The sequence below is a fragment of the Hyposmocoma kahamanoa genome, unplaced genomic scaffold (assembly GCF_003589595.1).
Source record: "Hyposmocoma kahamanoa isolate Upper Pololo Valley unplaced genomic scaffold, ASM358959v1 67, whole genome shotgun sequence".
Taxonomy (NCBI): domain Eukaryota; kingdom Metazoa; phylum Arthropoda; class Insecta; order Lepidoptera; family Cosmopterigidae; genus Hyposmocoma; species Hyposmocoma kahamanoa.
Genome location: NW_020653855.1, coordinates 8,520,592 through 8,548,351, shown reverse-complemented (window position 1 = coordinate 8,548,351; position 27,760 = coordinate 8,520,592). Strand labels below are relative to the sequence as shown.

Genomic DNA, 27,760 nt, shown 5'->3' with positions numbered 1-27,760 from the left:
CAGGTGACAAAACATGGATTTATAGTCACGATCCCAAAACAAAGCAGCAATCGAGCGTATGGGTCTTTCGAAATAAGCCGAAAACAACCAAAGTGGCGTGCGTGCAAAGTGCCTCTAAGCGGATGATTGCTTCTTTTTTTAATAAAACTGGACACGTGGCTACTGTTGCTTTGGAGAATCGTTGTACCGTGAATAGTGATTGGTATACGACCATTTGTTTGCCGGAAGTTATTGACAAACTCCGTAAAAATAACCGTAAACGCCGTATCATCTTGCTCCACGATAATGCCAGTTCTCGCACGCAAGGTTGTCCTTACAAGCCAATCCGCGTACGGTCCCGACCTGGCACCTTGTGACTTTTATTTATTTGCAAAAATTAAGAGCCAGTTACGTGGTCAACGACTTTCACCACCTGAAGAGGCTGTCGAAGAGTATGAAAAATATGTTTCAGAGATTGTTACGGAGGAGTGGCATAAATGTTTTCAAAATTAGTTCATTCATATGAAAAAGTGCATTAACGCTAACGGAGAATATTTTGTGAAAAAATAAATTTATTTCTGACCATTTATAGTATTTTTTTCTTATTCATTCCGGAAACTTATATTGCACCCCACGTATTTAATTATTTTTGTGAAATTACTCCACTTATTTGTTATAATTATTAATACAAAAATCGAACACTAAGAAAAACATTCCTTCGATCCGGCTGGATTCGAACCAGCGCCTTACAGCAAATCATGCCAGTTTTTTCGCGCCAAAGGTCTCAAAGCATTGAAATTTATGTACCTTATCATTGACTTACAAATAAATGGACGACGGGTCTAATACAAAAACCACGAAAAAAATGTCCCAAGTCAACCTATTCGAAATTTAAATTGTAATGTCATCGCAGTATCGCGCTGTCAGTAGAACAAATGAAGACTAAAGCGGAGTGTCGCGCTCTGTATACGATTTTAGCGCCTTACAAGTGCGGACACTTTTTAGCGCGGACCCGACGTCCATATAATTGTAAGTCAATGTACCTTATTACAAATTGGAATAGTATAAAATAAGCATTGACAAATTTCATATTCTCTGCCTTCCTACACGGGTGGGTGTTGCAATAGAGTCTCTTTTCGCAATACATGTCTAATAGTAATTTTTATTTATCAATAACACTATCTGTGGTTGATAACAAGTACGCTCGGCGTGGCACCACTGAATTGATAAAAACTTTATAAATGTACGCCTTCCTAAGTATCGACTTCCTAATTTTTTAGTAGCTTGTCAAGTTGAATTAAGCGGCTAACCCAGGAAGCGTGGTTGAAGCTTTCGGCGAAGTTCGGCTATTATCGTTTTCACTTCCGCACGCAGCGCCGGCGACCAGAAGATAGTGTTTTTAAGGATTTGTGAGTAAAGCGTGAAACACATAGCGGGTGCGGGTCATATTAGATTGTAGTAGCAGTACAGCTTCTAGTGAAATAGTATGTCCTGGGAAGTACTGCCACCTTACCTATTTCTGCCGACAAGCAGTAATGTGAGTTTTACTGTGTTTTGGTTGTAAAAGGTAAGAGTGCTGGTGAAATTACAGGCACATGAGACTTGTTAACTTATGTCTCAGGGTGATGGGCGCAGTGGCAGTGCGCCTCAGATCTTTGCGATCTTACCATCAGGCGCACGAATTGTATTGCCCGTCACTTGATATTATAAATATATATATAAACAATCTACAAAACACGGATTTGTTGTTTTTTGTTTTAATTTTCCAACACTTAAATAATTATTTGGGTGGCAATCATTGACTTACAAATAAATGGACGACGGGTCTAATACAAAAACCACGAAAAAAATGTCCCAAGTCAACCTATTTAAGCGTAGTGACATGTAAAAGAATTTGATAAAGCTAAAATGTTGAATTTAAATTGTAATGTCATCGCAGTACTGTCTAATTTTGCTTTCTTCGCTGTCAGTCGAACAAACGAAGACTAAAGCGTGAATGACGCTCTATATACGATTTTAATGCCATATAAGTTCGGACACTTTTCATCGCGGACCCGACGTCCATATAATTGTAAGTCAATGGTGGCAATACAAAAATATCCGAAAAAACCGGGTAACCGACATAAACCTAAAAAACCGATTTTCGAAATCGCTCCGTTTTTGCATGTAATCATAAGTAAGCAAATGACACTACCATCGTCATATTAATAATAATCAATATATCCACACCCCATATCTCTATTTTACATACTGATATAGATATACAAATAATTCATATTTGTGTATCCGTGTTGTATCTAGAATATTCCGACATTCATTGAATTAAGGGCAAACTAATAGGATTGAGAGGTGTTTTTAAATATGTCAATAAAAGTATAGTGAATATTTGTTTGTACAATTTTGTCTCATATGTGTTCCACTGTTGTTCATGTAACACAAACCGGTAAAAGTTTCTGAGGCATTAGAACTATTTTAAAATATCAGGTGGGCCAGTTGCTTCAACAAATGCCTGTCTCTAATAAAAGTGTTCTTGATTTGTTTTTTGTTATAATTAGAGAAGTTAAATCTCATTGAACCTGTTAAGAGCCATAAATAATTACATTTAGTAGCAGTAGACGTCCTTGTGAAAGAGTTCGTCTAGTCAAGTACTGCCACCTTCCCTATTTCTGTCGCCAAGCATATTACACACATAGCTTCTGCGTACTTTGATGACAAAAATCTGCAGTAGTGATTCGATTAGCTCTTGCTAGCTTGCTTGCTTGTTTGAAATAAATATTGTAAATGAGAAACATATTCTTTCAAATCTATATTTACAAAGAGCAACCCCTCAGTCTTCTCAGGGGAATCTGCTTTATGAACAAGCAGTAGAGTTTAATTAATATGACGATGTTAGTGTAATTTGCTTACTTATGATTACATGCAAAAACGGAGCGATTTTGAAAATCATTTTTTTTAGATATATGTCGGTTATCCGGTTTGCTGGACTTCCCTGGACGAACTTTGACACAAGAGCTCTACTGCTACTAAATGTGCACTCGCGGGCACTCAAAGGCACTTGCACACGCACGCACGCCTTGCTACCTCGCTCATCTCTGGTGGAATCGCAGCTTTATCGAATCTGGGATGTTACATTACAAGCGAATGCTCTTCGGTGAAGGAGATAGTTTGTAATGTAATACTTAACGAATCTTGAATATTACATTACACGCCTGTAATGTTCGCGGTAAGGGAGCGCCCTTAAGTTAATAAATACTTGAATATTTCTGATGAAATATAACGAACGATACGTTGCGATAAGGTCGTATGAAGTGCATTGATTGTACGTACTCGCATATAAGGTTAGTGCAGGGTTTCTCTATGACGTCGTGGTGAATGTTCACTGATCCCACGGCGCCGACTCAACCGGCGAGAGGGAAACCCGGGGGGTTTTAGTGGGGTAGGCCCTCCAGTCTGGAGGGAGAGTTCCCACATAACCCCTGAGTCTGCTCAGGGGTATCAATAAAGAGTTCCCCCCGGTCAAAAAAAAAAAGGGTTTCTCTATGAGTCTGTGTGTTATTATTGCCTTGATGACCAACTGAGTCAGTAAAGTCGATTCTTTAAGTCAACAACACTATTTAAAAAAAATATATAGCACTAAATATCAGTAATTAAAAATCCGAATAGTCAATACGTATAACACAAAGTAGCGCGCAATACGTACATGTATTTACATATAAATGTGTATGTAACCTTGATGGTAAATAGTATAATTAACCGTTTAGTAACTTTCAAGAATTTATTATTGCAATAATCTATTTAAACAGGTGTCCGGTTGTTTTGTATTATTAACGCAAGAGCGGTCGGTAGTCATGACGACCTTTGAGGAAGATGCATGGACGTCTTTCGGCTGAAACGATGATCTTTTCTAACTGACTTCAAAAAAGGAGGAGGTTCTCAATACGACTGCATTACTTTTTGTACGCATGTGTCGAGTTGTTGTTTTTTCTAGAAACAGATCTTCAAGCTTTAAACACCTAAGCAAAGTAAGTAGAGCCAAGTGCGACTGAAATTCAACAATGTAAAAAATACTTAATTACAATATCGAGCGACATCTCTAGCCGGGGCTGGCAGCTGTAAAGGTGCCTAACTGGGTGAAGAAATACTTGCATAGATTTCTCATAGATGGCGTTACGGCTGAAAAGTCGTTAAAAACCAGATACAAAGATTCGACAAACAAGCACTTAGAAAACTCGTGACTGACTCGTGTACTGTATTGTATGCTGTAATATTTGGCGAAATAAAATATTTTGAATTTGAATTTGAAAAATCCGTGAGGTCCGCTGGTTCGTTCCGTGGCTTAGTAGGCATAGCGTCTGCCACGGTTTGCTAGAAGACGTCGGTTCGAATCTTTGTATAGTAATATAAAATTATTACATATTTATAAGGAGGAGGAGGGGAGGGGAGGCTTATGTCCAGCAGTGGATGCGTGTAAGCTGATGTGATGACGTATTTAGGATTTTTTGTTAAATAACTCCACTAGTCTCATTATGATTAATAGAATAAAATTGTTTATTTCAGACCATGATCCATAATAATGTTAATACAAAGACGACTTAATCCTACGGGTCAAGTTATCGAGTAGTCGAAATTCTCCTGTGTTTTTGTTAAAGGTCTTTGTACTGGGTATCAGCATTCTGCGTTACTAGTGACATCTAGTGAGAGATTTTAGAACCTTTTCCGGTCGAAGTTTTTTTATGTGCTCGATTTCTGTATTAACAATAATATAGGTACATATATAGTTCATCTGTACTACCAATACATTTACATTGTGATTTCCGCTTGCGTTATTTTTCAAGGCAAACCGCGTTCCGCCCGAATATCTATGTCGCAGTATAAGATATGACCAACTTAGCGCACGATTATCAACCTTTATCATGGATTGTCTGATTACGGGTATTAAGAGGCCGCCAACTGAATGTTATCGACCTGTAAGTCCAATATGCCATATCGTGCTGGATATGATAAACAACAAGAAGCCGGGGCAGCCTAATAATAATAATCAGAAGTTCATGCAGATGGAAGAGTACGAAGTAGGATCTTATTACACACCCACCACATACTCGTGATACACGCCATACTGCATTTACTTGACATAGGTCCGTAAATGTGGTTAAAACCAGCTAACTAGCTGAGAAGGCTAAAGTAAATAATAATAATAATAACGCACACACTCAACATAGCCCCGCACTATGGAAACCCTGTGTCGCGGGTGCCATGGACACACACATAGACAACTACAAATTACACCCAAACTCACGAGAGAAATAAATGTAGGCCATACAAATATTTCTCCCGGCCCGGGAATGGAACCTGGGCATAGTAACCGTTCGGCCACGGGGGCAGTACCGCCTTTCAATGCCGTGGGTTCGAATCCGGGCTTGAGTTTCTCGAAAATTAATTTGAAATTTATATATCGTGATAAAACCTGCACGCCGATGAGAGGTCACAACCCTCGGATATGTTATTTAAAACTGTATTAAACTCCCTTTGTTTCTTACATACTTGTGTTTTTTTATACTATCAAGTGACTGGACGAACGATGTAAGTTACACGCCTGTCCATAACAGTTCTAGTGCAGCTCAAAGGGCACCGCCACTACGCCCGACACTGCGACATAAGTAGACAAGTCCCATACCAAGGAGCACACTTTGTACGCCTCAAAACTATTATATCTATAAACAGTCTTATTATGGTATAGGTTTAGATAATAGTTCTCTATAAATGGTTTTAGAAAAAAAAAATGGTCTTATAGACTTATTTCAATCAAGTCGAAATTTTAAAACCTTCTTAATATTAAACAACTTAATTAAGTGGGATCTCTCTTAAGATTTACTCTTATAGTCCTTATTTTAAGTCAGTTCATCTGTAGATAAAATTAACACACGTATCCAGTAAAGTCTATTAATACGCTAAAAACTAGTGTTCTTAAGTTTATTTTTGATATATTTCATTTATAGACATTCTGTAGTAAATGCTTATTGACAAACACGTTATAGCTCGTCTTCAGTGGATTTTATTTTAAAAAATACTGGAATAATTAGAGTTTTTACTCTATTGGACGTTGTAAGAGTTCATGCAAAATGGATAAAGTAAAAAAGATCTGGTGAAGAAGGTTCACCCTTGGATATTATGTCACATCATTCGATACATAGTCTGTAATTTGCGCGCGAGCCGGGCATGTGCATTTTTGTTTGTTGACAAATAAATAAATATTGTGATATAATTCCGTGTTCTGAAGTGATAAAAACAATTGAAATGAGCGCGTAAACTACTGTACTTCCATGTTGTGTATGTGTATTGTGCCATCTATCAATAGAATACAGTGAAATCATTATGTGAAATGTGGTTGGCGTGAAGAAATAATCTAAATTTTGTAATGAAAATTTTATTTCTTCCAACATAAGTTAGGTATATCATTGAAATATACCTTATCTGACAGGGAATTTATCCATCTTTTTATCATATATAACACATTCCATATAATTATACAGAAAAACGTTTTATTGCGACAAATTGGATTTTTTCAATTGTTTTTTTGACCTTGTGTTTTGAAAAATTTTTTGCATAATACGCTCACCATTCCTATAACTTTTACTCCATAAAAAGGTTTTGTAATACTGTCAAAAGAAAAAATCGCTTAGAAACATCGCGTTTTGTAGACAATCATAAAAGCTTCATAGAAGTGAATATTCTTCTACAAGATCAACTACACTCAAGGAAGTAAAAATAATCTTTTAGTATTCTAAAGTTTTTCTATAGATAAAGCCACAGACAAAATGCTCCCAACAGTGTTTTGAAACAAGTTTTAAATTCTTATCGCCATTTTTATTTTTAAAGAATGACTACAATGTAGTTGAGAAAAATTTCTTTTCTCTTTAAAAAGGAAATCTAATTTGAAATTAGCTTGAAGAAGCCTAGAACTTCTTGGAAATGATTATTAATACAAAGATATATTTAAGCTTTCTATAAATATTTAAAACCGAAAACCGATAACTGTATTTTTAAGTTATTATTTATTAAGTTTATATTTATACATAAATATTAAAAATACAGCGAGCGCATTAGTTTTATGACAGGTTTTTCAGTACTTTTCACAATGTATTTCAAGTCGCAAGTCTACTTCGCGCTTTCTAAACGATTAAACATTGCGCGAAAAATTCAGAAATATTATATTTAATTTCGCCATGTTGCAATATTGATAGTTTATATTTTGTAAGCCATTAAACTTGAAATCTATTAGTATTAAGAGAATTGCGTCTTATGTTTGTAACGCTTTAGTTACTTTGGTTTTAAAATAGCATTACTAAGAAAACTATCATAGACTATAAATGGCCTGTTGTACAAATGGTCTTGTAGCTTTCTAGAAGGGTTACTTGAGAAAAAAGATAAGAATCACTCTTAACACTACCTATAGATAATTTCTCAAAGCACTCTTGTGATCTACTAATAAAGTTGTGCCCACTTTTACTTTAAATTATCTAGAAACCTTCTTCGAGATATCTTGAGGGAATTCTAAAAAAGTTACAACCGAATCAAAATTCTATTCGATATCTTATAGTATATCTTTAGATATAGACGTGCTGCTCGTGATGTGCCAGCAATTTCACCAGCACCCTTTCCCTTAAAAACCGGAACGCAGTAATGCTAACATCACTGCTTGGCGGCAGAAATAGGTAAGGTGGCAGTACTTCTTTCACAACGAGCTCTGCTGCCATTATAAAAAAATATATAACAAAAAATGAAAAAAATAACTTTCATAAACAATATCTCAGTTTATCATTTTATTGTAGTTCGTGAAGAACTTAATTAAAATATTATGTTATAACTGCCTAAACGCCTAGTTATAAGTATGGAAACCTATTTTTGAAACAGCTTCGAAAATCTCGTTTTTGTCCGGGATTTTCGACACTGAACCTCAATATGAGTCTCAATATTTTTTCCTTACCATTACATTGTTCATTTATTCAAATTCAAATTCAAAATAATCTTTATTTCATAGGTAAGCATTATTACACTTGAAATCGTCACAATATTAAACTCTACCGCTCACTCGTAAGGCAGATTCCCCTGAGAAGAATGAGCAAGAAACTCTAGGGGTTGCACTTTGTAAATAACATTTACAATATTTTTTTATTATTATTTGAAACATCAGAGATCGAGACTACCTCCATGAGCTAAACGGGTTACTACCACGGATTTTTGTCATCCAAGTACGCCGAAGTTGTAATAACCTTTAGTATAAAGTTTTTGTTACGCTATAGTTTTAAACCTCGTGTAAGGCAAATTTTGTATATCAACCGGAATCTTGTTATAGAAGCGTATACATTGCCCCTTAAATGATTTTTTGACTTTGTGAAGACGACTATCAAGAAAAGCTAGTTTATTTCTATTCCTCGTATTAATGTTATGTCTGTCACTATTTTTCATAAATAAATTACTATTCCTTTTAACATAAATTACATTCTCATAAATGTACTGTGAGGCTAGTGTAAGAATGTTAATTTCCTTAAACTTATCTCTCAAAGATACTTTGGGGCCCAGATTGTAAATTGCCCTAACTGCACGTTTCTGCAGGACAAAGATTCTGTTGATATCGGCGGCATTACCCCAAAGCAAAATGCCGTATGTCATTTGACTGTGAAAGAAAGTAAACCAATCTAGCGGTTTCGACGTCTGAAAGGGTACACAGCTTTCTCGCTGGCCCACACCAAACATGGCCCTGACACATTTCTTCTGGGTTTTAAACAGTGGTGTAATATGTGTTGCAGCAGCGTTCCCCCAAAGCAGCAGACCATATCGCAAACTAGAGGCTACATAAGCGTGATAAGCACAAAGAGCAGTTTTTTGTGACGTTATTCTCGTCAGATTTTTCAGGACGTATACGTATTTACTAAGTTTAGTATTTAACTTATTTATATGTGACAACAAAATCTGTGCCCAGTAGTGCAACGTGTATCGTCGATACCGTACGTGTAAACAGATCACATGGGAATTAGAAAGCCGTTTGGCACGTAGCCAGTTTTTTTGCAAGGCCACGATTAAATCTAAAAATGTTTCACATCAACATTATGGTTCTTTTGTCTCATTAATTACAATACTACGCAATTATTGGACCTTTTTAGACGAGCCTTTTGCCTAGGAGTGGGACGCAGGTACATAAGGTTCAATTTGATATGCAGAGCTCATTCGTTCGGGAAAATAATGCCACCTTATCTACTTTTGCCGCCAAGCATTAGTGTGTTCCGGTTTTGAAAGGTAAGGTTACTGGTGAAATTACAGGCACATGGGACTTGTCAACTTATGTCTCAGGGTAACGGACGCGCCTCAGACCTTTGTGATTTGAAGCCCTGACAGGCTTGTCGCTTACCACCAGATGCAAGACTTCCTCATCCTGTCACGTATTTAAAAAAATACTAATTTAAATAAACTTTACGCTGCTTGCATTAAGAACGGTTCAAAGATCAAAACTGTCGTTGACTGTACAAATAAATAATATTTTATGTGTGTAATAATATTAAGTCGTTAATGACACTAAACCTATATCAAACTCATACACGGCCCATCCCTGGACAAGTGTCTTCTCTAGTAAGGGGTCAGAAATTCTGCAGACACTTGAAGTCTCCAACCAGCTATTGCTGAGCATAGTGGATTCGAGGTAAAATTGTAAAGAGAACCATGCTCTGCAGACAAAACATATCATTGTCGAAATACATCCCACTGCTGGGAACTGGCCTTTGGTTAAAAAGAGGGTTTAGGCCATTGTCGAATTTTCTTCGACCTGCAAGTTATATCACAATGTTTTCGTTGTCGTTAAAGTCAAAGTAAAATAACCCTTATTTCATAGGTAAACAAATTACACTTTAAATCGTCATACTGATTAAACTCCACTGCTCATTTGTAAGGCAGGTTCCCTTGAGAAGAATGAGCTAGAAACTCTAGGGGTTGTTCTTTATAAAATACATTCGAACACGTAAACTTTGCAACATTTAGATGTTTGGTGGTCAATATTTACCATTAGAAAGACTCAATTCAAATAATTAAAAGATTCAGGCGTCACTTTGCTGTAATTCATATTAATAAAACGCTTTGTAGCTTCGGCCGAGTGTCGAACAATCAACAACTACTGAAAACGTATATCCTTGGTGGTTTGCGTTTGTGTTGTTTATTTTGAGAGAATGGGAATATAGCAGCTATATTTTTCGATTTAACCTTACAGTGTTCGCGGCGTTGCAAATTAATGTACTTCTTTTTTCATTTAAATCCAATTCGCTTCCATTGAATGACGTTTCATATTGTAGTATCTGTATCATCATAGTATACTACGGTGTCAATATCGCGTATTTCTTGCTAGATTTAACCTAGGGTCACGTTCACACTCACGTCACCATGCGTCATGGTATGAAGAAGCCAAACAAGTTAACGGTTATGTTGTGACGCGTTCTGACGTTACGACAAGTCAGTCGTTATTTTTACATAGATACGTAAGCTTCGATGCTCCAGTCCAGTTTTTAATATTCACATCATGTTCGGATATCAGTATTTACGTTTGAATAGCACCATTAGTATGAAATCACGTCTCATTACTGTACACTTTGGGGTGCACGAAAGGGGAGGCCTGTACTCTGGCGCACCCTGGGCAACAATTAGCGAATACCTTACGCTGAATGACAAATCCTATCACCACGACGCAATGCAACGGAACAAGGTCCGTCATTGTATAGCTTGAGTGCGGAGATGCCGCACCGGATTATGCCGGACCGTTCGAACCGCTGAGCTCTCAAAGAGAAGCAAATGCTCAGCCGTTATCGCACAAATATTAGCACGTACGTTGCTCTGATCCCAAAGTACGTAGCCAAAGCTCTTGTGTTATGGAAATCGAACATAAATCGAGGAGGAGGGATGTAGTGCAGGCTGGATAGATTATATTAAAATTTTATATTTAGAACTGTAAAAATCAAGAAGATGGTTTTGGATTTAGAACTAGATAAAAAGAGGGTTGTTATCAAAGGCAGATCGGGGAGTTCTGGACGAATCTTCTAGCTGAACACTCAGAGTAAATTTCTAATTATGATCACTGCGCTATAACCGGAGAAAATATGGAAAAGTTAGTTTCTACACTGACCCGGCCGGGGATCGAAGCCGGAACCTCAGAGATGGCGACACGGTGAAAACCATGGTATGCTTCTTAGTAAATATAAATACAGACAAAACAATACAAAATCAACAAGCGTCATAATACATAAAATTGAAAACGAAGATGAGTCACCAATTATCACATCGATGACGTTACTCGCCTTATTCACGTTTCCTATAAAAGATATTTTAGATATTTCGTGTGTAATATAGCGTGACACATTTGTCACGGTACCGACAACGGGTCACCGTGTACGGTGGGTCAGAACTTTGTTGATAAATTGTTGCTGTACCTTACATCACTTACAAAACGATCAAACTAGCATCATTTTGTAAAACTTAATGAGAGACCGAGTGTAGACAGTACGTGATATACCAACTTCAAGCGATCAAAACCTCTTATTGAATAGTTGTTGAAGTTGAAGACCCAACCAGGCTATAACGTTTATATTTGAATTCCATCAGAGAAACTTAGAAACACTGCATTCGTTCCAAAATTGAAAACGTTGAATTGCCTATTTAACAAAGACGGGTGTAACCAAGGTTATAACTTACAACGACATTACCACAACAAAAAAAAGTGGACGGTTGAGCCACGTCATCAAAAGGGTAATTGTACGACACGTCATTCACACCGAGTTGCAGAAACGTTCTTATATTTTGAGATAGTGCATTACGCAATGGACAAGCAATGTCAATGAACCTTGTGCAATTGAGCAAGTCACCCCTGATGCAGACAAAGAGGTTTGTTGTGCAAATACCACGCAACAGTAATACTTGTTCTTCAACCGATCAATAAAGCAAAGGGATTTCCCTGCACTAGGACTTTCAGTCTCGCTGCATATCCGTGTCCGGGGAAAAATTGAGAATCAGAGCGGTTTCGAAAGTCCCGAGAAAAACGAGACCTTCGAAGGTACTTCAAAAGTAGAATTCCACACTTAAAGACTAGGCAGTCAAAATATGATATTTAAGTTCTTTATTGACCCAAATAATAAAATGAAAACTTATTTATTCATTAAAGTTCTTTCAATTAATAGCCGGCATGTAAGAAAAAGGGCTCGTTATGAAGTTTCGGACAGAGAATAGATCTCATTTTTTATGAAAAAGCATAGATTATTCTATTATAGGATAATTTGAGCCCTTTACAGGTCCCATGGTAAGTCAGTCGTGACCATAAGACGTGTAAAGGGACTGGAAGGTTGTTTTGTTTAAAATTGCGTCTTTGTTGCCTAAATTGCGTCGCCTATGAGTATGGAAGCTTACTTTTGAACCGTCTAGAAAGTCTAGCTTTACATGTGAATTTCGAGACTGCACCGGGTCTCAATATTTTTGCCGTGCCGTTTCCGACTCGTGCGCAACCAGTCTGCCGAAGACGATGATGAATGGAAGAAAAAATTAAATTTCACGCCAATACAGAAAATAATCTGGCAAAGAATCCTTGTACCAATTATTCAAATAATCAAACGCAAAATCATGACACGGTTTTTGTTTTTTTTTTTCATGCCAAAACGAATAATTGAGAACAGATGGCAACAGCCGGTCACTAAGAAACCTTGAATATTAAGATAACTGTCCTAGGTCGCGCGACGGGCGAGTCGAGCATTTCGTTGTTAGATATTCATTCAAATAATTCCTGTATTGATTGTACATTGTACCTATACATTTTTATGATATCAACATTGACTTACAATTATATGGACGTCGGGTCCGCGCTAAAAAGTGTCCGAACTTATAGGGCGTTAAAATCGTATACAGAGCGTCATTCACGCTCTAGTCTTCGTTTGTTCGACTGACAGCGAAGCAAGCAAAATTAGACAGTACAGCGATGACATTACAATTTAAATTCAACGTTTTAGCTTTTCCATATTCCTTGACATGTCACTACGTTTAAATAGCTTGACTTGGGACATTTTTTTCGTGGTTTTTGTATTAGACCCGTCGTCCATTTATTTGTAAGTCAATGTATATCAAATAACGGGACAAATAACTCGTGCGCGCATTAAAGGAGATAACACTTGCCATTACCATTCAGAGCCTTAAATCGCAAAGATGTAAGCGGCAGTGCCGCTGCACCCGTCGCCTAGAGATATAAGTTGACATAAACCTTGTGCCTGTACTTTAACCAGTACCTTTATCCTTTATAATCGGAATGCAATAATGCCCACATTACTACTTCGCGGCAGAAATAGGAATGGTAGCAGTATTTCCCTGGACGAACAATTTCATAACTCTACTGCTACTAAATACATAATAAATTGTTAATACAATAGCGTATTAACTCAAAAAGTGTATTTTTCCAGAAACGATGAAAAACGAATTACTCACTTCCAGTGAAAGATCGTTAAAATTTATGTATAGGTCATTGACTTACAAATAAATGGACGACGGGTCTAATACACAAACCACGAAAAAAATTTCCCAAGTCAGCCTATTTAAACGTAGTGACATGTAAAGGAATATGAAAAAGCTAAAACGTTGAATTTAAATTGTAATGTAATCGCAGTACTGTATAATTTTGCTTGCTTCGCTGTCAGTCGAACAACCGAAGACTAAAGCGTGAATAACGCTCTGTATACGATTTTAACGCTCTATAAGTTCGGACACTTTTTAGCGCGGACCCGACGTCCATATAATTGTAAGTCAATGGCTTTAAAATACAAGCTGTATCTGTATTGCGTTGCGACGCCACTGACCCGTAATCAGTAACTCGCGTTGGTCTTTAACCTTCTGACCATCAGTATCGGGTATAGAAAATGTTAAAAAAAATCATCGAGACTTGTCAAATATTCGAGATCGAAATTGTCGGGACGGAAACCCTGTTTTTCAATATGCGTTGAATGGACCTAAATTGGACGTAGTTAAACAAAAAAGATCAAATCCACATCAAGTCACTTTCGAGATATGGCAGTTTGAAGTTTAAGTGTTTCGCACTCTTGTTTGATTTTCAAAACTTATAATGTCATGTAACTACAGAGATATTTATTTATGTTTGTATGTTGGATTTTTTTGCTGATCTAAGAGGTTAGACTTTAGGAACCGTTTGGTACATATAACTAATTTTTTGATAATTTTGTGGATTGGATTGTTTTTGTTTAACTACGTCCAATTGTATCGGAGAAGTGAGGCCGCAATTAACTAATTATATCGTTATGAACTAATTAAGCAAAATTTATCAAGTTTTGTGGTGAACTGACCGCAAAAATCCGCAATTTTTAACCAACTTAAAAAAAGGAGGAGGTTCTCAATTCGACTGTATTCATTCATGTTACGTGAATCGATTTTGACGAGTCTTTTTTTGTTGGAAAGGGGGTATCAGTATTGGTCCCATTGAAAATTATACACCAAAAACTTTTCACACAAACTGCTCCAATTTGAATCTAATTTTTAAAGACAATACTGCATTTTGTATCATTATTATATGTATTTAGTAGCAGTAGAATTACGAAAGAGCTCGTCCAGGGAAGTACTGTCGTCATTATACCTATTTCAGCCGCCAATTAGTATTGTGAGCATTACTATTTCCGGTTTTGAAGGTCATGGGTGCTGGTGAAATTACAGGCACATGGAACTTGTCTGACTGTTATGAATAGGCGTGTCACTTAAATATTCTAAAAAAAACCTTTCAATCATTGACTTACAATTATATGGACGTCGAGTCCGCGCTAAAAAGTGTCCGAACTTATAGGGCGTTAAAATCGTATACAGAGCGTCATTCACGCTTTAGTCTTCGTTTGTTCGACTGACAGCGAAGCAAGCAAAATTAGACAGTACTGCGATGACATTACAACTTAAATTCAAACTTTTTAGCTTTTTCATATTCCTTTACATGTCACTACGTTTAAATAGGTTGACTTGGGACATTTTTTTCGTGGTTTTTGTATTAGACCCGTCGTCCATTTATTTGTAAGTCCATGCTTTCAATGTACTCTATTGAGTATGCAACCAGAAATTGAGACGAAATGTTATTTAATTTGTTTGTAAACCATTCTCCCATTTCATTAGAGTGACAACTGCGCTCCGACTGGCCAGCCCGAATTCGAAACAATTGACAGGTGTACTCAATTGTTTCACTTCAAATCGACCAGTTTAACTTGAGCTTTGCTATAACGGACGAAAATTGAAAAATTACATAATTCTATATTTTATATTGACGAAATGTGATTCTGTTTGTTTTGCTGTTTATCCCCACACCACGGAATGGAACAGCCCCTCATAGTTTGAGATATTATCTTTATTACAATAAATACAGAATATTTTTGGAATATACGGAGACGTACACACAGGTCAGTTGTTGGCGCTGTATTATTACAGCTTTCTAATTTGTGATTTCAGCGCAAATGAGAGTTGATATTTAAAAGTGATATCGGTACCATTTGACTGATGAGTTGCCAGGGATGGATGGCCCTTATTTCGTCTCTATTTGTGGTTATATACTCGATGATAAACACAGAGTGTTCAGCGTTTTTCCCACTGTAGTTTGCTAGGTTTTAGGAGGGTATACATTTTTGCTGTCTGTACACTAACGTCCATCCTTTTTATATGATCAAACCACCAATTTAAGATTTAAATAAATAAGTAATAAAGTATTTTATAAGACATTATCTGGTGACTTTTTGAATATCGTTCTAAATATATGATAATATTTTCAGGTACTAGACAACATTTAGAACTACCTATATGAAACAGTACTAGGTAAATATATAACTTAAATAAAGACGTTTAATAACACATATCACAAATTTCCAATAAAACACATCCAAAATACAGCCTTTAAAAAGATGACAGCTTACAATACAACAGCTGAGATATGATTAAAGATTACCAGGTCAACACAATACGTGCTTGAAGTAGGTAATTCCCCATACTACATTTCACGATAACATCTAGCCCACTACTTACAACACAAAGCATTAGGCAATTGAAGCCTGCTGGGTGCATAACGCAATAAAACATCGCAAAGACATTTTTTTTTCATCAGTGACTACAGATGTTATTTACAATGTGAACCCCAGAATATCTTTAAGAGATAATTTTAAAGACATTAACATTCTTACAGTAGCGTCACAATACATTTATGAAAATGTAATTTATGTTAAGAAGAAGAGTAATGTCTTTATGGAAAATAGCGAGAGACAACATTAATACGAGATAAAATAAAAATAAACTAGCTGTTCTTGATAGTCTTGTAGTTGTAGTAGTAGATAGAAATCTATAGTGAAACAAACACTTTATACTAAAGGTTATACAACTTCTACTTTGATGTGAAAAATCCAAGATAGTAACCCGTTTAGCTCTTGGAGGTAGTCTCGTTCCATGCTTGAAAAAAATAATAAAAGGTCATATTCATTTAAATTGTACATGTAACTAAACAGAAATGAAACGGAAAGTAACGAAAATAACGAAACGGATCATAAGGGCTTGCGCACAGTTGGGGAAATTAAACTAATTTTATTTAATAAAAATAATCGATTACATTCTTTTCCTTTCACTCCACGACGACGTGACGAGGAAATAATCATTACATAATGTAAGACATAAAAACATATAATAATATTTAGGGAGTCTTTATTCGCAATATAAGCTGATTTAACATAATTTAATTTTTTTTCTAGACATAATAAAAAAGTTGTCAAGGTTTTTATTTTCTGTCGACAATTTTGTTGTCTCAGCCTTCGTTCGTTTTTGTCAAAATCAGAATACATTTTTTCCAGCATTCGTTGAATATATGCAGGATTTCCATTTAAATTTATTATCTCTTGTAGGCTTACATTATTTTTACTTCTATTTTCATATTTCCATTTCTGTCTTTCTATCTCTTGGTCTTTCTTTTCCTGATTCCAAAGTAAGTAACTTTTAAGCATTTGTTATGGAAATCTAAAACAACGACAGTACGATAAACACTCAGTCCCGAGACAATATAGAAAAGTTAGTTTTTTCTGCATTAACTTGGCCGGGGATCGTACCCGGGGGCTCAGACTTGGTTTCAACCATGAAAACCGATGTTCGATGTGATGATGAACAAGCCATTCGGCTGCGGAGGTCGTGGATTATATAGCATTTGAATAGTAACAAATAAGTACATAATTTTGTATGGTTAGAAAGAGCTCTATGTGACCACAGCCTTTTCCGTATCGTTACGCAACGAAACGTCACTAAACCGACAATAAAAAACCAAGAAAATATAACTTAGCTCTTTGAATAAACGCTCGCAAATGTGATGAAATGAAGCCTTACTACGTAATTTTGACTGTACTCTATAATAACAAAGAAATATTAAAATAATTTGATAGGTTTCTTACCGTAATCACTGAAATTTAATCAAACCGAAAATTAAATGTACCTGAAATTGAGGTGCGATCAAATTCACAGTTGATGTTTTAAAATAGGCGTATATCCATGATACATTGGTTGATAGAACAATTATCCCCACATTAAAATTGATTATTATTTGTTTTTAATGAATCTGTAACGTTCGATTTGCGTAACGATACAAAATGTTACGAAACGGAAAAAAAAACTGTTATAGTAATATATAATGATTTTTTTAAACATTATTGTTTTAAAATGTAATTATTTATTAAAATTCTAATAGCTATATTAATATTACAGTCATACTATGTCAACTCCATGAATTTCTCTGCTAACCGGCGGCTGTAATGATCCGTTGAGTTCTACACCCCAGGCATGTGACATTTACAATTTCATAGAAAGTAAAATTGTTAAAATTTTAATTGTTCAAAAAGCTATTATAATTTATTAAAATTCTAGAGTAAATTAATGTTTTTAGATATAAAAATACCAGCAGTACATAATTTTAACGGTATAAAATAATATTATTGTATTTAATTATATTTTGAACCACGAAAAAGGTTTGTGACAAAAATTACCTGCAAATGTCCATTTTAAATGAATATGACCCTAAATGTGTACAGACGTTATTTACAAAGATCAACCCGTAGAGTTTCTTGCTCATTCTTCTCAGCAGAGTATAACCAATGTGACATTTTCAAGTGTAATAATGCTTACCTATGAAATAAAGATTATTTTGATTTCTTATTTTGATTTCATTGATTTATTGTTATTGAATATCATAATTTTTTTATAGTTAGCCTATTTATGTAGTTCCACTACTGCAGCTTGATATTGATTGCCTCTCCCGATCGAAAACTGCGTCTTGCCCGAGTCGAGGCGCGTAATTGCGAGTCACAACTGGCTGATTGGAAACTTTTGACATTTCTAATCGGAACAATAGTTGATTCAACTCACTAATTAGAAAGAGATAGTAGGAATAAGGAACCAGGAATCAGAAACCCATCTGATTTCGAGACTACCCGGTCGGATCAATTCAGATTTGAATTGATCCGACCGGAATGGGATCCTCCTCGCAGAATGGGAGGTCATAGGCTATAGTAACCATGCGGGTCCAAATTATGCCCTCCTCGTCTTAACTACAAGTCCGGTCATGTATGGAGTATTGCTGCCACTTATGGGATGACTCTGCTAAATACCAACTGGCCACATACCAATTTTTTATATACATTTTTTACTCAGTAACTCTAAAAAAACCGACTTTAAAGTCATTCATCCCCTAGTCTGCCACCCATAAAGGTAGAATATTATCCTTTTTCCAAAAAAAAATCATCAAAATCGATGCCCAAACGCGTAACATACATAAAAAAAGACAACTTTTTTTCAAGTTGGTTAATAAAATAGAAACTAAATAAGATATATATAAAAAACCGCTTATAGTGGGCTATAGATCTCGTTCCGCTGCTGATCCCTGATGTGTTAATAAATCAATTTTACAAAAAACTGTCGAATACGTTAGTCATGTTTAACAAGGAGGGCAGAATTGCTTTGAAGATGTGTGAAGGTTTCTTTACCGAAAAACTTATGGTAAACTTTAAATTAAATTGCACCCACAAAGTCCGAAAAACTCAGACGTGCAAGCCCGGATTCTAAGCCAACAAGCACCCTCTGCTTGTAAGGCGATAGGTCAGACAATTAGGGTACCACGGCTCGGATGTTTGATGTTTTTACCACTACGATATTCATCTTTAGTTTGTTATTACGTCGGCGTTTTTGAGAAAGGGCGTAAGTAAAATTTCGAATAAAAAAAACGGGAGCGTATATTTTAGGTTTTAGGGCGTAACTAGCCGCTGATCGACGCGCTGCAACCGCGCGGCGGCCGCGCGACTGTCGCGCTGCATCACGCTCGGTTGCAGTCACGGTTAGTGAGGTGTACATGTTGTTTTTTCAAATTAACCACGACGAAACACAACACAAAAAAACACGAATGAAAATCGAATTGAAGAATTTATAGAGAATGTAAAACAACACACCGCAATATGGGATAGCAGTTCCGCCAGTTATTCCAATCGACTGGATAAAAGAAAGGCATGGGCAAAATTTATTGACAATTTTGAAACTGAAACGACAACTGAAAAAAAGAACATAGCAAGTGATGCATTTTTAATAAATATATGTGTAGCGTGTGCCCCAAGAACCAGGTAAAAGTAATGTTTCTTCGTCAGAATCCATCGCGTATCGTAATTTGGTCGCACTTCAGCAGCGCGACAGTTATTTTGGTTTTAATTCAGTTTAAGTTCAAAATTGAATTTAAAACAGGACGTAAATATGTTAAAAAAGTCGTGAAAACCTAAAACAAGCTCACCTGAAAAGCTATTCGAAATGTCGCTTACGCCCATCGAGTATATAACCAGAAATAGAGACGAAAAAAGGGCCATCCATCCTTGGCAACTAATAAGTCAAATGGTACCGATATCACTTTTAAATATCAACTCTCGTTTGCACTGAAGTCACAAATTACAAAGCTGAAATAGTACAGCGCCAACAACCGACCTGTGTGTACGTCTCCGTATATTCCAAAAATATTCTGTATTTATTGTAATAAAGATAATATCTCTAACTATGGGGGGCTGTTCCATTCGGTGGTGAGGGAAAAACAGCAAAACATCTAATTACAAAACAAACGGAATCACATTTCATCGGTAATTAAATATTAAATTATGTCATTTTTAAATAATCGTCCATTATAGCAAAGCTCAAGTTAAACTGGTCGATTTGAAGGGAAACAATTAATGACGCCGTCAATTGTTTCGAATTCGGGCTGGCCAATCGGAGCGCATTTGTCATCGTAATGATTTGGAAGAATAGTTTTCAAATAAATTAAATGACATTTCGTCTCTATTTCTGGTTACAAACTCGACGCTTACGCCCTTCCTCCAAAATACCGACGGTCATTGATACAACAAACACAAAAAAAAAATCTCCTTCGATCCAACAAGGACAGAGAAATTTCTAAAATCTGCTGGCTCGATCCGTATCTCCATTGCTAAGAGCGGTAGCCACGTTGAGGCAACTGACGGTTCGGTTCCAGTCTGATCGAAGAAATTTTTCTTTGTACTTGTTCGATCTTTGTGTCAATAATGACAATGACTACAGACATGGAAAAAACCATATTTTGATATTATACCAATCACAATTATCTTTATTCAACAATAAACGTAATAATCATAAAGAAACTTGAATGTTGATTAAGATACAAAAAAAGCCTGATGTAAAGTCCCCAATCCGCAATGTAGGTGGACATTATTTTTTCTACAATAATCTAGAACAATGTTTATCTAAATTACATATAAATAAATATCAAATAAATGCCTAACTTCAGATACAGTGTTGATAAAATTATATACATACAGTAAAATAACTTTCATATTATTATTCAAATTCAAAATAATCTTTATTTCATAGGTAAGCATTATTACACTTGAAATCGTCACAATGGTTAAACTCTACCGCTCATTCGTAAGGCAGATTCCCCTGAGAAGAATGAGCAAGAAACTCTAGGGGTTGCTCTTTGTAAATAACATTTACAATATTTTTTTATTTGAAACATCAGATTGAGACTACCTCCGTGAGCTAAACGGGTTACTACCACGGATTTTTGTCATCCAAGTACGCAGAAGTTGTATAATAACCTTTAGTATAAAGTTTTTATTTCACTATAGTTTTAAACCTCGTGAAAGGCAAGTTTTGTATATCAACCGGAATCTTGTTATAGAAGCGTATACATTGCCCCTTAAATGATTGTTTGACTTTGTGAAGACGACTATCAAGAAAAGCTAGTTTATTTTTATTCCTCGTATTAATGTTATGTCTGTCACTATTTTTCATAAAGAAATTACTATTCCTTTTAACATAAATTATATTTTCATAAATGTATTGTGAGGCTAGTGTAAGAATGTTAATTTCCTTAAACTTATCTCTCAAAGATACTTTGGGGCCCAGATTGTAAATTTCCCTAACTGCACGTTTCTGCAGGACAAAGATTCTATTGATATCGGCGGCATTACCCCAAAGCAAAATGCCGATAAATGCCGAAATATTCTCATGAACATATTTATAGGAACCCTAAAAGAAGGCTGAATAATGATAATAACGTCCTTAAGAACCCTAGTCACGTAGCAACTCAAGGCCACATAATAATCTAGTAAGTAAGTGAAGACCAATATGTTAGCGCGGCATATTAAGGGTCGTATTCCAGAACTCTTCTCAATACTCAAGTCAGGACTTGAGTATTACAGTGAGCACTGAAAATCATACTCAAGACCTTGCAATTAGAGTCGTATTTCCAGTGCTTGAAATCATACACAAGTCTGCTCAAGTCCTGACTTGAGCATTGAGTAGAGTTCTGAAATACGACCCTGAACGCCGCTCGACCAGGTGAAAGTTACTCTGTTTTGGGCATACTGTCAGGCGTTTTATACGAGTTAGCTGTGGTGCAATTACATAAACGATCGATAAACACGACGTCTAACGTAACGTCTTTATCGCGAAAAGATGATTTTGGCTTCTTCGCGATTTTATTATAGGTTATTGTATTATTTATATAATCACCGCCTGAACAATAGCAATAAACTTGACAGTAATGTAACAGCTGCCATCTGTTGACCTTTTCGAATATTATTACAATCGCATCGCAGGTTTACTAGGTACCATCGATTGATCAGCATTAAGAATTTAAATAAGCGTCCGAATAAAAAAAAAAAAAAAATATTGTCGTAAGGCAATCTCCATTTTCTCACAAAAACTGTACTTATTCCGATCCCTGGTGTAAATAAAACAAGATGTTTACGTGCTCATAGGAATAGTTCTCTGGGCCTCAATCACTATACGTATTATGTAGATTGTAATATACACGGAGCCTAAGCTGGTTACAGAATGGTCAGGAGTTGCGAACTTAGACAAGTTATCGCTTGAGACCGAAGGCATTATACAGAATTGGTAGCGCCAACCTTCATCATATTGGTGGACAAGACAACACCAGAGCACGAGCGATTCGTTCTGTTTACCCTGTAGGTTCTCGGGTTTCATTCAGAAAAAAAGTTTAGGGAGACTGGTATCATGACTGTGGCATCACAGTACATTTACTCAAATATTTTGTATGCTCGTAAAAACATACATAATTTCATTAAGAAAGAGAATATCCATAATATTAACCTTAGAACTAAGTCCAAACTCATGGTACAACGATTTCGTTTAACTAAGGTAAACGTTTCTTTTATGGGGAACTGTACGCGTTTCTACAATAAAATTCCTTAAGATTATCATTTCCTAAGTTTAAAACATACATTAAAAGTATTTTAATTGAAAAGTCGTATTTCAAAATTGACGAGTATGTGTTAGATAAAGACGTATGGAAAAACAACATGAGTCTAGATTACACACGTTTATGATTCAAAGTGTATTCCATAGCATTTCAGTTTATTTATTAATAATAATTAATATATATTAATAATTTAAACTTTGTATTAGAGTCATATTTATTTATTTTAATGTCGTGCAACTGTAATATGCGATACCCGCCCACTGTCTTAATCGATTTGAATTGTCAACCACGACACAGGCATGGCCTAGTGTGGTTGTCAAAGCCTATCTACAAATGTATACCGTTTGCCAATAAATTATTTGTATTTGTATTGTATTTGGAAATAGCAAGCCCTAGAGTTTCTTGCTCGTTCTTGTCAGGGTGGTCAACGTAGTGAACGAGCAGTAGCTTAAAAAAATTTACTTATGGAATAAATTATTATTTGACATTGACCAATCTACCAAAAACGCGCGGTACGATATCGTCCATATAAATACACGGAATTAGACCAGCGCCTGACCCGCACCCGCTCCGTGTGTATCACGCTTTATTATAATATCCTTTAATTAATACCATATAAATAATACATATGAATATTATTTACAAATGACCTAAAGTATGTATATTAAAGAAATCATGAGTACACAAGGTTATCTGTAAATTACTAACAATCACGCAGGACTACAGTCATTATCATTATAAACAATGACTATTGTTCAATAACTAAAAAAAATATAACTTTTCACAAAGTTTTAAAGTTTTTATTTTGTACTATCTAACACTTTTTAACTTTGTATTTGGTAGGAAGGTAATAAGTTCAAATGGCAAACATCTTGCCTGACAACGATCAACCAATTCCTGAGTTTAGCAACGGGCCGGAACTCTAACACACAACTGCCTCTGTGGCTGAACGGTTACCACGGCCACTGGGCCGGGAGAAATATTTGTATGGCCTACATTTGTTTCTCTCGTGAGTATGGGTGTGATTTGTGGCTGTCTATATGTGTGTCCGTGGCACCCGCGACATAGGCTTTCCCTAGTGCTATGTTGAGTGTGAGTTATAAAAAAAAATTAAAAAATCAATGTTAGCATAAAAAGTTGTCACCATGTAGAGCGATCTATTTAAATATATTTTATTTTTGTATAATCTGATGAATGATTAAAAGCAACAAAAGTTGTTGTTAATGATGTTAGTAATATAGTCCTGAGAGGTTGTTACATTTTACAAATAACCATGTATATGTAAACAAAGTCCAACTTTGTTTATCTAATCAAGAGTTCAAGTAATTATTACTCAAAGGCTAATTCCATATGGTAATTAGTGTTATCTGACACATAAAATTTCGAAGAAACTATGTCGCCATTGAAAGTACTTCTTGCACAGAAATTTCATAATACAACATGAGTGTCACAGAGTTACCGATTTAACCGATGAGTATATTTTACGAAACACACGCAAATAGAAGTAATACTTCTACCTGCAACATATTATTTGTAAAAAACATCTTGTACATCTCGCGAGTGCCGTGGACCCACAAAACACACCCAAATTCAAGACAGAAATAAATGTAGTTCAAACAAATATTTCTCCTGGCCTGGGCATTGAACCCAGGACCTCTGCATGATAACATGGTAAACGCTCGGCCACAGAGGCAGTTTGATTGATTTATTAATAACATCAGTGGTGTTATTGAATCAAGTTCATTTAATTTGTATGTCTAAATTCATCATATATACAGAAATATTAATAACACAGAAAAAAACAACAATTTTGTTTTTACTATATGATATTATTATACTTTTTTCTAACATTTTAACTGATGGACTTGAATAAACAGCCATGATATAAAAAAAACCTGTCTATTAATCATTTAAACACGATTCGCTCTGGGCCTTTTGGAGGGAAAAGTGTCGTTTTTATTTTGGCTTTCAATTATTTTGTGAAATCTAGTTTAAAGTGGAATAGGATAGTGCTATTGTGCCTTAATCGAAGATTAAAACGCGAAATTATACGAATCTCGAACTAAAATACCCGCATCGGCCCGTTCTAAGGAATCCCAAGTCTATCCAAACACGACGCCTCAAATTGCCTATCCTCTTTGTGGCGGTCATATTTACAGAAACAATTAAACGAAGACATGGCTCAAAAATAATGTACCAAGACTTGGCTGTATGGTGTAAAACCTTTGCCTTTTCCTTTATGGAAAGAAGAAAAAAAAAAACATTTAAACACTCACCTTCTTAGGCGGCTGGTTCTTTCTCCTCAGCTTCTTCTGTTCATCAATCAGCAGTCCAGGATGCTTTCCTTCACCAACTTCTTCACTTGGTATTTCTTCAAAAGTTCTTACTGCGCAGTCAATCTCATCTTTTGTTACTTCCTTATCTTGTTCGTTTTCATACAAACTGTCATCTGTCAGATCACCAATAGTCCTAGACATGTTAGGTGACAGCTTGCTAACATCATTGCAACCCGAATCGGACAATTCAGAATCTGTTTCAGACACGTCTGACTCACAATCTGAATCACCGAATACATCGTTTGATGTATAACAGCTATCTGGAGAGTCTTCGAAGACGATGAAAGAGTCCTCTGAGTCACAATCTGATGGTCTACGGAGTCGTGATACCTTTGGACTCTCAGAAAAAACAATTTGGGACGAATCTTCACTATCCGTAGTTGATGATGTATAGAAGCGACCTTTCATTTCATCGAAATAGTCATTTTCTACTGAGCTAGCAGGAGTTTCAGTCAAGTGATTGAGACTCCTTGACATTGGAGAAGCTTCTGCACTCAATGTGTCCAGACAATTATGAAATGAATCCTTGCATATTTTGCTATTGTGGACCTTAGGTGTATTATCACTTATATCTCCAGAGTCAATCTCATTTGCGAATAGCATGTCTTCTTGAATGACCTTTCTGAGTCTGGAATGCTTTCTCTTATCTGTAAGACGGTGTGAGTTTTTAAATTTCTTATCTTTTGGTTTCTGTATGGGTATAGGTTTTGGTGGCTTTTTTGTCACTACTTCTTTTGTACATTCAGTAATGGAGATGTTTGGAAGACTCTCCGTCCCGAGATTGGTTGTTTTAGGCTCTGCTGCAATGTGATGAGATGAGCTGTCATTTGCAGTCCGATGACATTTGTTTTGACGCCTATTTTGCAGAAGAGATTTCAATCTTGCCATTTTGTCTTCACACGATGTTATTATTTCTTTCTTTGTTACTTGTTCAGTAACTGTATTTGAGTTTTCACGTTCCGGAGTAGTTGTTATAGTATTCACAATTTCTGTTGAAATAATTTTATCAGCTGTGTTTGAAACTTCACTTTTAACGTCAGTTTCTAGAATTTGAGGCAGTATTTTCACAATATCTGTAGTTTCACTATCTTGAAGGGAAATTGAATTTTCATGTGAATTACTGTTTTCTGATACTGATATATTTATTTCTTTATCTGACAGAGGCAGTGATTTAATAATATCCGCGCTTGTTTCTCTTTCAGGAGCAAATTCAGTCTTCATGTTAGAGGCTTGAACTTCACAATTTTCACCATTAATGTTATTACTTACACCAAAATATTCTATGTAATCTTCATTCGCCAAACTTACAAACTCACCAGTATCAAACTCTTCTACGTAGCTATCATGCACCGAGCCTGGCTGCACAAACACTTTTTTTGGTCGTCTGAGCCGAAGCCTTGAGGGTTGTGAACTTTTAGAAGACTTAGGTACAGACTCTGAGCTGAGCAGCCTACGTACCTCATTTAGTTTAGTCTCACACTGGGCTACAGCAGCCCCAGAGTCGTTCATATTGTCATTTACTTCACAACTATCTGTAGCAAATGTTTTATTTAGTTCATTAATTTTGGATGACGGCCAACTGCTCGGTGGTGGCATCTCGTGAGATTTGTCAGCATCACAGCAATCAAAATATTGTACATCAGGTGATTTAGGACGCTTAGTAAATACCGCGCCTGATATTGCATCAAAAAGGCTTGTCATAAAGCCTGTTATGCTCGCCATGTAGTCGCCTCTGTTGTGGTTCGAGTTACATGTTATTTCCAGGTTTTCTGCATCTGAATAACTTGGATACTGATAATTCTCGTCGACTACGGACATTTTAGCAGCTTTTACCTTCTCTTCTGCTGAGACTATGACGGTGTCAGCCAAATTCTTCTTCAAAGGATCAGGTATAGAGCGAATTTTGCTCAAAAGTGTATCGTCAATTTCAGTTTTCTTCTCTATATGTGTGTCTGTACTGTAATTTGAGATGCCATAGTGGAAAGTACGAAAGAACATATTGCTGTTGAGGATGCTACGCCTTTCGCGCCTGTCGAGACCACGGAAATTCATAGCGAAATCACTTTGTTATGCTAAAGCTACGATCGGAGTTTATGAAGAGATTAAGCCATTCCCGTATAGAAAAAGGTGGCGTTTCTGTAATGAAAACGCTTTGTAGAGTCTCTAAATGGTTTCTTCCGAATTCTTGAGCACTCCAAGGGTGAATTGTGAAACAAACGACCACTCATATGATCCTGCGAATGAACACACAGATTCTTCGACAATGTGTTGGAATCGTTCGAATTACACACCGTTTCACTACAGTAAACAATGTCGGTAATATCAAACACACTCGCGGATTTAATATTTTCGAAATATCGCACGTTTTCAAGCTCCATTGTGACGAAAAAAGCAGAAATACGTGTTCACTGTTCGGCCATTTTGTAGAAATAATCATAATCATGGAGAAGGTAATGATTTTTTTGACGTTCGGTCGCTGATAAATAATAGTGCATCCAAACGACAGACGCAAAAGTTTATCGATATAAATAACATATGCTTGCCAATCGATTAATAAATAATGATAAATTTTTATCTACTTACATGAATTTGCAAACCATAAAAATTTTCAATTAATAATTTCTTTCAAGCAATTGCATAT

The 27,760-nt window shown here is 36.0% G+C and overlaps 1 protein-coding gene across 1 annotated transcript in view; it reads right to left on the bottom strand.

The window, feature by feature from the left end:
- LOC113232227 (stress response protein NST1) overlaps positions 1–27,534 on the bottom strand; it is a 36,538-nt gene extending 9,004 nt beyond the window's left edge. Inside the window, exon 1 of the mRNA XM_026466883.1 lies at positions 25,060–27,534. Coding sequence (XP_026322668.1) covers positions 25,060–27,171 — 2,112 coding nt within the window. The 5' untranslated portion in view covers positions 27,172–27,534. The remainder of the gene's footprint in view (positions 1–25,059) is intronic.
- Positions 27,535–27,760: the final 226 nt, after the last annotated feature.